The sequence below is a fragment of the Leiobunum rupestre genome, chromosome 8 (genome assembly GCF_980474605.1).
Source record: "Leiobunum rupestre chromosome 8, qqLeiRupe1.1.hap1, whole genome shotgun sequence".
In the NCBI taxonomy this organism is placed as follows: Eukaryota; Metazoa; Arthropoda; class Arachnida; order Opiliones; family Sclerosomatidae; genus Leiobunum; species Leiobunum rupestre.
The window spans coordinates 10,142,135-10,156,408 of record NC_143391.1 but is presented as its reverse complement, the minus strand read 5'-3'; the positions used below and the strand labels follow the sequence as shown (position 1 = coordinate 10,156,408).

The 14,274-nt window shown below is 36.0% G+C and overlaps 1 protein-coding gene across 1 annotated transcript in view; it reads right to left on the bottom strand.

Moving 5' to 3' along the window:
* LOC149932359 (glutamate receptor ionotropic, kainate 3-like) overlaps positions 1–13,177 on the bottom strand; it is a 63,725-nt gene extending 50,548 nt beyond the window's left edge. The window contains exon 1 of the mRNA XM_090155239.1: positions 13,033–13,177. Within this exon, the coding sequence (XP_090011365.1) occupies positions 13,033–13,042 (10 nt within the window). The 5' untranslated portion in view covers positions 13,043–13,177. The remainder of the gene's footprint in view (positions 1–13,032) is intronic.
* Between the last annotated feature and the right edge of the window lie 1,097 nt (positions 13,178–14,274).

Below are 14,274 nucleotides of genomic sequence, written 5' to 3'. Positions count from 1 at the left end.
CGTCATGCTGCCAGGCAGGGTTGGAAAGTTTAAAAAAATATTTAAACAAGGCATTTAAACATGTTTTAAACCAAAACTCGTTTAAAGCCTATATATATTGTTTTATTGAACTCCAGAGATTGTAGTTGAAATTTTTAGAATAAAATTCATAAAGTCTTTCGTAACGTTTTGAAGTAATACAGTTTTCTATACGCCACATGTTGATGCATTTCGATAGTCACATTGTGTAAAATATTCATGACGTCATAAAATTTCAAAAATATAGACACTATAGCAGAAGCTTATAGTAATATTACAATATCTACCCTTCTTGTCCATAGTTTTCCTAATAGTGTCCAAAGTTAGCACCCCCCCAAGCTAATTCAAAACTATTTTGTCCAATGTTTGACTTACTCACTTCATTTCTTAAAATAGTTATTGTTTTAAAAATTCACAAATTTAAATGCCAAAAACCAGAGTAAATTAAAAATGAACATTCATTATTTGTATTTCAAATCGGTTTAAAATGGTCTACTCTCAATTTGTGTTTTTAAATCGAATTTTACAAAAAGTGTCCATTCTTACCCTCACTCACCCTACGATAATTTAATATTAATTATGAATATTGATGGTTCTATCGCAATTGTGTTCGATTCTCGTTCGAATTTCTAATCGTGATTTAAGCATACTAATAACTATTTAATCGTTTCAATCAGGATTTAATCGTTTCAATCAGGATTTAATCATTTTAATCATATTTAATCATTTAATCATGATTAAAAATGATTTAATCAATATAATTATGATTAAACGTGTTTTAATTAACATAATCGTGATTAAATTGAATTTAATCAAAATAATCACGATTAAATCGGATTTAATCTTTTGAGGGGTGCGTCGTTAATCAAGGAAGTGACCTGCCCCTCGGATCTACGTCTACAAATCCAACCAACAAAACTACAACTACTGCAGGGAGTAAGATACTTTTCCTGCAGTAGGAGTTCATTACCAACTTCTGGATATAATCATTGAACTTAGATGCTTCTATGATTTTTCATTAATTCAGATTATTAAATTTACGGATTTTATTTATCTTAGCTTTCCTTCTTATCCTGGTCCGTTCACTTATAAAACGTATCTACCCAAGAGCAGAAGTATATTTTTAAAATGACAGGCTTTAATTTAAAAATTGTTTTAATTGAACAATATCCTTTTCACTGTTTTTCCTGATATATCGTATTATGATTATATAACGTAGCTGACAGCTTTGACTACTACTACTACTACTACTACTACTACTACTACTACTACTACTACTATTACTACTACTACTACTACTACTACTACTCTCTCTAAAAATGTATCCTTCTATTGAGAAGTAAGTATGAAGAAGAGTTTAGAACGTGTTGCAAACCATGTTTTAAAAGGCTTATTTTAGTGGAAATTAAAAACAGTTTAAAACCAAATATTGTGTTTAAAACAATAAAAAACAATGTTTTTTTTTAAACACAGATTTTGCCAACCCTGCTGCCAAATCCCTTTTATTAAGCTGCGTAAAAGAAAACTAACGTCAATTCCATCATTTTCTTCAAGATATTACGACACAAAACGTTTCTGGTTTAGAGAATATCCAATCAAAAAAATAAAATAGAGAAGAAAAATAAAACAAATGAAACCCCAACGGTGAGGCTCGATTAAATAACCAAAAAGCCGTAATAAAATCCTCTTTCCTTCAAAAAAAAAGCACAAAAAACCAGAGGCACCCGGAGAGTGAAACAGAAAATCCGGGACGATCCGGACGCGCCGAAATAAAAAAAATATCCGAAAAAACCAGAAAGGTAGATGTTAGGTGGGCGTAGGTACGAATCAATATAGGGAGACCTTTGGACGAAGTATCAGCGAGAATGCGGGGAGTAACGGGGTTCAGTAGGACGCGCGACGAAGGACGGGAAAAGAAAAGTTTAATCCTATTGCGGTCTTTCTTCGCGGCAACCGAAATCGAATGAAGAAAGAGCGGCCGACTCGAGCCGGACAGGCATTAATTCGGATTTATCTTTGGTCCACTTTGATATTTTGGAACCAGATCCAGACCCGTACTAGTAGAGTATATATAGTGATGGAGAGCGGGATGCGGGAGCGGTGGCGGGGTGGGGGAAAGGGCGATCTCTAGCTCCCCCCTTTGTCCGATCGATGGATAAGGGCTCAACCGGTGAAAAGGAGCAAAATGAGTCGGACAGTCTTCTTCGCAATCGGATTGGGACGCGCGTCACCGGCTCGCTACATACTCGATAGCTTGTGAGAGTAACCGATAGAGTGAAAGGAGCAAAAACGTGAAAGTGGGGAGAGAGGAAAATGTCATTTCTCGGGTTTTTGCTCTTTCTATGGTCGTTTGGAGCAGCCGGCTCGAACGCAACCGGGTTCTAGGCTGAGCGCTCGCCCTCAAATAAATAGAGTTGCCGCTCTATAACGGAAAATAAAATTTACCGCGATACCAAAAAGAGAAACTATATTATCCGGCCTGCAGTCTCGAGCACTCTCGATTTCTTTCTACCTCCGTAATGCAAACGCGCGTTTGAAAGGGTTGGAAGCCGTCGTATGTATTATACATTAGAGCGATTTATGGGATGCTAATCTTGGCCACCATTTAAAAGGCGTTTTTGTTGTTTTATCGCCAAATATTGAACGAAAGCGTTATTAAATTATGTAAAAATATGCTGTCTAGATTATTAACATTTGAGCATTACATTTTGATTTAGCCAACGCTGTAGTTTTTAATTTATAAAAAAAAACTTAAAAACGCATTTATTTGTTTTAAATCAGATATTTTATTGATTTTTTTTCCTTCTTTCAGGGTGACCACCGAAAACTCAAAAACTCATATAGGCAAAATAGGAAATTCATAGTCGATTTATAGGATTTTATTTATTTATTAAATCTTTTGAAGCGAATATCCATGGTTTTAAAGGGAATTTGGTTTGGTTTCTTCTACGGTGTAAAATTGTTTGGCTTGCAACTACAAGACGTACGCGATAGCTAACATTATTTTGTACGAAATTCTTTCGAACTTTCTAGATTTTGATATCCATCCATTTAAAAAAACATCATTTCAACAAAGTAAAGGTGAAAAATGTCCTAAAAATTGGAAGTAATAGGAAAATAGTGTAATTATAGGAAGTTAAAAGACGACATTAAAAACATATTAAAAACTTTAAAATATAGGTGGTGTGGTCACACTGGTCCTAATTTGCTGGGAACTGATTGGTAATGGCCATGTATTAGTAATATATACTAAAATTTAAATTAATCTTAATCAGGGTTGGCAAAAAACCACTGGTATGGTTTAATAATGGTTAAACTTACAAGTGAGTTTTGACTGTACTTAGGTAATTATATAACTGATTACAAAGTTATTATTACAAAAAGCTTTACTTTTATATGTATCTATTTTAGAAATTTTTTGGAGATGGATTACATTTTTGAAAAATCCATTTTTGTTTTGATTTTCTAACCGTGGTTAAAACCGGTTTAAACAAGGTGAATAAAACCGGACGGGATACCACCAACCCTAATCTTAATTAAATTAAAATAATACTTTTTATTAGTTAGCTACGAATTGGCATTACTTCGGGAATTTTTTTTGTACATGTTCATAAATAGATAGAAGTATATTAGGAAATGAATAAATGATTTAAAACATTGTTTGGTTCAAATAAGACATAGCTATTATAACAATTAAGCCGAAATGAGTTTTCCTAAACCTTTAAGACGCGCACTCTGACTCCATCTATATTAAAATATAAAACTTAAAATTGTTAGTGTACTACATGTCCAAGAACAAATAATATCAATGAATGGTTTAAATCTAATTCATTTGAAATCAACAAAGATAAAACTGTTTATATGAATATCTGAAACAGAAAACGCAATAACAAATAATATTTATGTGGACGGAACTAATTTGCATATCGTACCAAAGGCAAAATATTTGGGTCTGTAAATAGAGTAATTGTTAAGCTGGAATTATCCTACAAATTACATTAAAAATAGCTTCTAGTATTTATATTTCAAGATGAAATCGATAACTTTTTAATATCAATATACTCCGTCAATTGTATTTTTACATTTGTTTAGATTTGTTATTGTATCTTTAATTGAGGAAATACGTCTACCCAAATCATAAATAGATTAACTGTGTTACCAAAACGGATATTCGAACTTTAGATAATGCTCCATTTTTAGCAAACACTATATTTAAAAAATAACAATCTTCGAACGAAGCTTTTTAAAATAATTAATTTAAACTCTACACTACTGCTTTACTCAGTTGCAGGTTAAGAAAGGCAAAATATAAAGTACATTTGGCAGAAAGACACTAGCATGAATTTAGAATTTGGTCTGTTTATGGTTGAATTTCTAAGTATACCTGCGCGCGTTATATAAATTTGCAAAATACCATCTGTTGCGTTATATTTCGAAGTGATAGTTAAATAATTAACATATATAAGATTTAAAAACAGTTGTAATAATTTATTTTTAGTTCTACAAGCGAGGCATACCTAAACAAATTCCGTTTGGCGAGTCCAGGGTAAGTATAGAACGGATAATGCCGAGATTAACACGTTGACGTACATAAAAGTGCGATGATTTTGATGTTTGTTTAGGTGCATAATTAAAAAAATACGCTATAATGAAGCTTAAAAATAACAATCAACATTGGGGTGGCGGAGTGGTTAGCACTTTCGCCTCGCAGCAAGAGGAGCCGGGTTCGATCCCAGCTTGTGGCACTGGGTGAAAACTCGGAACAACTCCTTCTGCGTTGAGTTTGCAAGTTCTCTCCCCACTGGTTTAAGGGGTTTTCCCTCGAGTTCTTCGGTTTCCCCTTCCATAAAAACTTGTATAGGTTAACGGTAATAGTTAGTGTAGGGAGCTGTTGGCTCGATCTCGTGGCATGCAGGGCTTGCCACCACCCTCCTACGCATTGTAACCCGGCCACCTGAATTAAGGGCTTCAAAAGTCGCATGATGACTTAGGCCTAAGGTGGTGCCTTGGGTATTAGCCTAGCTGATTATTATTATTAAATATTTATTGATCACTTTGAAAATTACGTAAAAGACATTTCTAAAAAAGATTAATATAAAACGTGCAGGAACCTTTCGGAATTCAAAAGAAAATTCCCGTCGCCGATTTACCGGAAATTCGTGCTAGTACCTTTCCGCCAAATGTACTAGATATTTTTCCTTTCTTAACCTGCAACTGAGTATATAAATTTTTTAAATTTCATAGCTACATTCAAAATCCCCAATATTTATAAACTCAAACAACTGGCTCCGCACTTCATTTTAAATAATAAATTAGCAAAAACCAAACGCTTACTTTGTTAAATAAATTGTTAAAATAAATCCGGCAATTGAAACAATCTATAAATTTTTTGTTAAAAATTTAATATTTTACTGCCTGCATTGCGGACTACGACTTCTTAAAATTAATGAAATAAAACTTATTTTTATTAATTAGTTTTGCCTCGGTTTATAAAAATTTTCAATGAAAATTCATTCCCCCCTCACTGTCTGAACCCCCCCCCCCTAAAGCAAAAAACTAATATCCTGTTTCAAAAGAAAAATAAATAAATTTCAATTACCGTCAAATATATTATTATCAAAGGATTTACTGTGCGTTATCTCTATATTTTCCAACAAATAAATTTTAGAAAATCAACGAATACGGTTTGTACATATTAAATACTGTGTTCTGGCATTTTTCTAATTAGGATTAATGTTCATGAATTCATCATTCTGGTAAAAAGATAAAATAAATTCCGGAAATGAGAAAAACCTATTTAAAAGTCTTATTCAAAATTCAGCGTTGTTTAAAAAAATGTGGGAGAGAAGAAGCGGTGTAAATTGGCTAACAATAAGCCGGCTGTAGCGATTTATAAAGAGAGAAAAAAGACGGAAGAAAGGAGAACTTTTTAGGGATGATTTTCGCAGCTATACGTTTTGCATAAAACATTCTTTCACGGTGAAGAGTGAGAAATAGCGCCTGGGTTCGACGCGTACCCTCTATACACACAGATCATCCCTTTTAAACTAAGTCTGCCCGGGGAAACGCGCGCCATATTGTATCGGTAGAAGTCAGATTCAAAGGAGACGAAAAAATATACGTACATTCTCCGAATGATATCCGACGGAATCATCTCAAATCGTAGAGGGATTTCGTGTTGCAATCGCCCAGCAAAATGTATATTTTATTCCTAACACTTCAAACGTAGAAAGGACCATCCCTGTTCTAGCGAAGGTGTCGAATAGGTACAGTTTAAGCGGCTTACGAAGCCAACCGGCGAGTCGCGTTCATATACGATGTACGAGCAGCTACGGCTATTTTGAGAGCGCTTACTCTCAAGCGGATAGGAATAGGGAATCTAGAGAGTTTGAAGAATATTATTTTCGGTTAAGAAATGGTAAAAGAACCACCGTTTATTTTTCTAAGGGAAAATGAGTTTAAATTTAAGGTTTTGGGTGATAAATTCAATGAATGAAGCTTATGAAACTCAACGCTACTCAGAAAGAAACAAATATTTGCGAAAGGCTGAAAGCGTAGGAATATATTAATATAAATTTAAATTTAGAAAAATGCGCGACGAAATCGTACAAAATGGAAAAGGTAGGAAGTTACGGTAAATAAAAAGAAATATAATAACATTTAACATATAAGATACCGTTTTGTAAAAGTAATTGGACACCGATCGAAGGAATTGAAAACGAATACGAAAGGAACAAGGAAGTGTACGGGGGGGGGACACAAACAAGTTGAAAAAGCCAAATTAATCTTTTGAGAGCAAACCTCTATATAATTAATATTAGTACAGAAATGTGTTTTAAATTAAAAGAGCTTCAGTAGCATCGCAATTTTTAAATACCTGATAAAGAGTGATAATTATCCTTATCTTTTTATAGATTCTGGTCCTATCAAAATTTACGGAGTCCATTACTTCGATTACAGATGTAGAGATATTTACCGATTGATAAACCATATTTTACTGATGAAATAGTATTAGAAACCCTGAACTATCTTTTCTTACGAAACATTTTTTTAAATATCAAGGGGGTGTAGTGATATTGTTCGGTCAATCAGGTCTTATAAAAGTTCTTCTCAAAAGCTTTACTATAATATTAATTAATATTCAGATAGATTAATTATAAAATACCAATATATTTCTTAAATATTTAAAGTGTAAAATTCGAATTTAATTTCAACTATACTGAAGACGGCGCTGCACAAAACCGGGGGCTTTCCTGCTTCTATTTAATGTACTTTCGTTGGCACATACCAATTGACTGGCTCCTCCTAGGAAGAAGAATGTTACTATCTATTTATCCATTTATCATCTATTAATTTTTATTTATTTAGTCAATTCAAAATTAGTTAGTTGATTTACATTGGAATGAAAATAATGGGCCGATATTATTGCATTTTGTATTTTTAAACTAAATTAAATACCTTTCATTTAAAAAATTTGACGAAAAATATCCTAATTTATTTCACTAGTTAAGTAATTTTATAACAGATGGCGCTTTTGAACATTTTAACAAATTTAAAATTTTAGAGATTCTGGTGGAATTGCATTTTGGGGGACGTTTGGAAATATATTGATTTGAAAGAGTAGGCCATGGCTAGGACATGTGCTGGGAAAAAAATTGATATCGTCTCGAATATGTGTGATAAAAGACCATGGTTCTCACCACATTCATCATAAAAATATAAATAACTGTTTAAAGCAAAAACAGCGTAATTCATGTTACATGGTTTTTGTTTTAAGGCGACGAGTAGTATTGAGTATTTGACTCTGGTAGTCGGTGGTTTTGAATTCGAACGAAAATTGCAATATTCCAAAATGTTACGTATCGTTCCTAATTCACAAAAAATAAAGAAAATTAACACCAACCAGCCATCCGACCTTTTTGAGTAACGTTTGATCTGAAAAATAAAAAATAAATGTCTCGCGAAGGTAAACGTATAGAAAAGAATAGGAAAAGGAAATCGCTTTGAATATGGCAAGTTTGGCAACGAAGCAATCGGAGTATCCAAATTTCATTTGAGTATCCGGGCGTCGGGCGGCGCTGTCGACGGGGGACCGTATGCAAATAAAAGGGTGGATTGCCGGAAAAACAACGACGAAGCGAATAAAGAGAGGGAGTGTCGCGAGAATATCTCTAATTCCCCGAAGGCGAAAAACGACGCGGGAAACAAAACTAGAACGGTTTCTCGTTCGACGCCCTACCAAGGCTCTCCCCGCCCCCCTCCCGATCCGTAATAGGGTATGAAAAGACGGAAAAAGAAGAGAAGAAAACGCTATCGCCGCCGCCATCTCCTTTCGCCGATGAAGCGCGAGTTTTCCCTACGCCACCAAAATCGTCGTTTCTTTTAGCTACTCAAACAGCGTCCCTTCTTCATTCCTAATAGCCTCTGATACAACACCCCGGGAACTATCCCTCTTCCTCTCCAGCCACGCGCCCCGACCCCCCGCGCAGGATACCGACGTTCGAGGCACGCCAAAAAACGATCCGAGCTATAAAAGAACGAGGTCGTACTTTTAAAAGGAAGGAAGGGTTGCGCGCGCGGGGAAAAAACTGCTCCTTTGAAGATTTATTCACCTTCGCTCGTGGAGAGGAGGGCCATTTTTGGTCGGCCACACATAGCGAATTTCGGTCTATGCCGGCCGACTTTTAACGGCACACTTTGGCCCTCCCGCGCTCTCTCCGTCTATATAAATATCTCTATATATAAGGAGGGTTCGTATATGTACGCCGCGGAGTGTGTGGTTCGGAGAAGAAGAATACATCGGCAATGATTCTCGGTCGGTTTGGGATGGCGGCGGTAAGGCAAAATAAAATCCCGCGAACCAAATCGCGCATTTTAGTCTACAAATCCGACCAAATTGCTCCAGCCGCCTCCTCTATATCTTTCTCCGTTTGCTATACGGGCTTTTTTCTTTTCGTCGGCCCATCGCTTTTCCGTCCAACGCGCTTCCGCTACGCGATTCTTTGGCATCTCGCACTCAACCTAGTTTTCCAGCGGCTCGGACAGAGGGGGCGTCACTTTCGACCAGTAGTATCCGTATAATCCCGAGCCATAACTCTATCCCCGAGTCAGTTCCGTAACTTATCCATTTCGCCTTTTAGAGGGCTCTATCCCAGTTTGAATTACGCGTTAGGGAGTCGGCCGAGTACGGCGACTTTTATAGTTCAGTGAGAAAAAACTTAGGGCTAATGTCATTGCCGTTTTCTCTCGCCATTTTCATTTTCTTTTTTTTTATAAGCCATTTGCTCCGCCGCGATTTTCAGCCGTACAGTATTCCGTTTTTTTGCCCTCCCTCGTAAAAGACGGAGGGAGTTACCGTTTTCAGCAAAGAGCGCGCGGAGAAAAGATGGGAAGCGAAAAAATTTAGATTAATGATTGGAAGAAAGAGCGAATCCCGCGGCAGCGAGACACCACTTCCGCGCGCGCTCCTTTCCGCCGAAATATTATTCAAAGAATGTTCTATTTTTCTCGGGACGACGTCGTCATTCTGAGAGCATCGGCCACGCGCCGCAGATCTTTCTTTCGAGACGGGCCATTTTGCAAAACCGCGTTTTTCGGGGATGGGGCCGAATTACGGCGATATACCGCAGGTAACCCCATTACGCGTACACCATAGACTGAGATGGAAAACGCTCAACATTCTTTCTCTTTATTTGAGGAACTGGCTGGCTGCTTTCAAAAATACGGATATTAAATTCTTCAGAGTTAGGATCGGAATTTTGAAAACATCGTCTAAAAACTGGCGAAAAATGTAAATTCGCAACTACATATACCGGAATTCAGTAAATTAACAAAAACGACATTAACTACGCGAGGAAACTTTTAACTAGTTTTTATTGCTCTAATTTTTTATATTTAATTTCACTCATATATACCAAGAATGTATTTATTTATACCTAGGGATAATGTCTATGTCGAGACGGTTTTTAGCCTTTCTCTCAATCCACCCGTTGGTCCCCCCAGTACGCTCAGAGTTATAAAATAAAACGAATAGTCCCGGTATTTCATTGGCTGCTTAAAATTTACGTCACCTAACGCGATGGAAATCAAACGCCGGTGACGTTTTGTCTTCCCCCCGCGCGAGACGGGGGAAAGGCGTTCAACGTGCCCGGCGATTGTCGCAACATAATCATTCTTCCTAAATATAAATAAATACATTCTTGTATATACACATACAGAAAACTCTTAAAAATAAATTACTATTTAAAAAAATAAAATTTTATCTAATACTAAAAAATGTCTTATCCGTTAAAACTTACGCCAGAAATGATTGAAAACTATATTGGTTACTATACTAGATAAAGTTACTCTACTGTTAAACTGTACTAGAATTTCCCTTTCAAAAATTTCCACGTCCAATAGGTTTCAAATATTCATTTTATATTGGATTGAAAAATATTTATGATTTGAAATTGACGGGAATTTACAGTATAGGATTTCAATAAAATAACGCGTAATTAATACATTGGATTAAATATATTAAGCACTCTATTAATTTGAATTGTAAATAAATGGTGTTTTCAATTAGGGTTCGAACGAAAGACCTTTACTTTTCTCTCGCAGTTAGAGTCCAATTAATTTAAATAAACGACTCAGTAAGTTAAATATATATAACTGAGAGACTTTATCCGCGAATAAAAGGAGAGACGACTGTCCTATCGCGGGACCCGCGGGGAGATAGTCATCACTGCGAAATGGGATCAGCGGCTTTATAGCCGCGGAGTCGTATACACGCTAACAGAAAATAACTCAAAAAAACCCGCGGAATATTTTGCGAATTCTCTAAATCTCCCTTTTCTCGGGATTATTTCGTTGCGGGGTGAAAAAACAGCGACAACTAGAAAGAGGCTACGGCGCTGGCCAGAAGGACTCGACAAGAATAAAAAAAGGTTTTGGCTTTAAGGAAATGTCGGGAGCGCGCAAATCGCTGCGTCGACGATGCGGTGAAAGTTCGACGAATCATAATTGCTTCTTTCAGTGAGAGAGCGGAGATGGCGCTTCCCTTTCTATCTCTCTCTCCGGCTCGTTTTAACCCTTTTGGAAAATAGAGGAGGGATACGCGCGGAGACATACACGGACAAAAAAATAAACGCGCCTGAAACGATAAACTGTCTTGACTTCTGGACGCTCACGCTCTGGTGTAGCTAGCCTTTTCTACTTTGATAGAAATTCGGAAAGTTTAATTGGCCGTGAATGATTGAAATTCCGATTAGGAAGTAGACCGGAGACGGCCTTCCTTTCTTATTCGCCTCTAAGAAGGTCAATGAATGCCAGCCGCCCTTCGCCTTTGTGTCATTACAATTACGCGGGAATTACTTTATTAAGGAATTGAAGGGAGGAACGCGGGATCAAAATTAAAAAGCGCCGAAAGAGCCCGGGGCTTTTCACTTTTTCTAAAAGGAATGTAATTCGTTTTGAAAAGGTTGCGCGATGAATTTCAATTAGGACTTTAAAGAGCGAAAGACCCTCCCCCAGTCTTTGATCTCCAGCGCCGCAAAATCGAGAGTCTAAAACAGTTCGCCCAGTAGGAATTTTTATCAATAGAAAAATATTTATCATATCATTTTCAAAATAAAATACAAGGCTACAATAAATCTATAAATTTTAACCAGCAATAAATTTATTAATTTGGGCCAGCGATAAATCTATAAAGTTGGACCAGACCAGAAATTAATTTATAAAAATAAACCAGTAATAAAATCTATAAAATTGAACCAATGATATATCTATAATTTTAAACCAACAATATATTTATAAATTTTAACCAGCAATAAATCTATAAAACTGAACCAGCAATATATCTATAAAATTGAACCAGCAATATATCTATAAAATTGAACCAACAATTAATTTATAAAATTGAACCAGCAAAAAATCAATAAAATTGAACCAGAAATATATCTATAAAATTGAGCCCGAAATATATCAATTAATTGTTAAATTTGAACCAGCAATTAATTGTTAAATTTGAACCAGCAATTAATTGTTAAATTTGAACCAGCAATTAATTGTTAAATTTGAACCAGCAATTAATTGTTAAAATTGAACCAGCAATTAATTGTTAAAATTGAACCAGCAATTGTTAAAATTGAACCAGCAATATATCTATAAAATTGAACCAACAATTAATTTATAAAATTGAACCAGCAAAAAATCAATAAAATTGAACCAGAAATATATCTATAAAATTGAGCCCGAAATATATCAATAAAATTGAACCAGCAATTAATTGTTAAAATTGAACCAGCAATTAATTGTTAAATTTGAACCAGCAATTAATTGTTAAATTTGAACCAGCAATTAATTGTTAAATTTGAACCAGCAATTAATTGTTAAATTTGAACCAGCAATTAATTGTTAAATTTGAACCAGCAATTAATTGTTAAATTTGAACCAGCAATTAATTGTTAAAATTGAACCAGCAATTAATTGTTAAAATTGAACCAGCAATTAATTGTTAAAATTGAACCTGCAATTAATTGTTAAAATTGAACCAGCAATAAACCTACAAAATCGAACCAGCAATATATCTATAAAATTTTAACGATGAATAAAGTAATTATTAGGAACACTGTCGACGTAGATACACTTTCGAACAATAACACGCGAAACGCATTAGTCGCAATTTTGCAATAGGGAAATGTATTTTAACGAAATTTTAATTTGGGCTCACGTTATTGAAAAATAATTAAGCAAACGGTCATCATTTTAAATCAAAATCGCTTCGTTATTCAACAATGAAGTAAATAGCTCGACTCTCCCGCGCGTGAAGAACCTCCGTACTCTAGCGGCCCGTCTAATCTCGAGAGAATGTCGCCGAATTTCCAACTAAATTAATCGGGTATTCGGCGAACTGAAAGCTAACCATGTCAACAAATATAGATATGGCAGCGAAGATACGCTGAGAGCATCCACGCCGATATAATAATACTAAATGAAGACTATGAACAGTAGAGAGAGAGGAAAGAGGCTTACCGGCTTTCATGGCGTGAAATTTGTCCTCTCGTTTGATCTTGATGACGCGAGCGACCAGTCTCGAGTAAGGCAAGATGGTATCGTTAAGATTGACGCTTTCTATCGTATGGAAAATATCTCTCTCCAATTCTTCGTCATCTTCCGCTATCACAACACCTGCAAAATCAACGTGAACAATTAAGATTGATTCGCCGTAATAAGCACGCGTTGTAAGGAATTGATTCGTGTAAAACGCGTCACGCGAACCGAATGGATGTTATTAATGGATAAATAGTGGCGACACTCGGGGGTAAGCCAGGTTCGCCGTAGATGGTCTGGAAATTTTAAAGGGGTTCCCCAAAATCCCAAATACTACCAAGAGGACCCAAAATTCTTAAAATTAAGAAAAACGTATGGGGGTTAATTTTTAAGTTCCTTAATATTCTATTGAAATTTATTACAAGGCGTTTAGATATTGAAATTTGGAAGATAAATCGTTATATTTCGCTAGCTTTAGGGAGTCGAAAATCCTTCTGAGGGATTAAGAAAAAATAGGGGACCACACTTATTTGCTCTACCTGACTAAAAAATCGAAGCGCCCCGACTGAGTGGGGTGGCGGAGTGGTTAGCACTTTCGCCTCGCAACAAGAGGAACCGGGTTCGATCCCAGCTTGTGGCACTGGGTGAAAACTCGGAACAACTCCTTCTACGTTGATTTTGCAAGTTCTCTACCCGCTGGTTTAAGGGGTTTACCCCCGAGCTCTTCGGTTTCCCCTTCCATAAAAACTTGTTGAGGTTAACGGTAATAGTTAGTGTAGGGATCTGTTGGCTCGCGTGGCATGCAGAGTTTGCCACCACCCTCCTACGCATTGTAACCCGGCCACCTGAATTAATGGCTTCAAAAGTCGCTTGATGACTTAGGCCTAAGGTGGTGCCTAGATGATTATTATTATGAAAACTTAAAATTTCTTTAATCCTAAGCTTTTTGCAGCTCTCTAATGACCACAATTCGTAATAATTTGCGGTAAAGGGCGATATCTATTGGGAAATTAATCGCTAGAAAAATTGAATAACGCATCAATTAAACCGCGAAAAATACAAAAATAAAAGCGAAAAGCGATAATCAAATCGGTCTTCGCGGTATTCAAACTATTAATTCAGATCCGGATCTGTCAAATTATAGGAAGAACTATAAAGATTGATGACATTATCGGAGGCAGAGAGATGGAGAGGCGAAGATACCCTCAATTTAATATTTCGGAA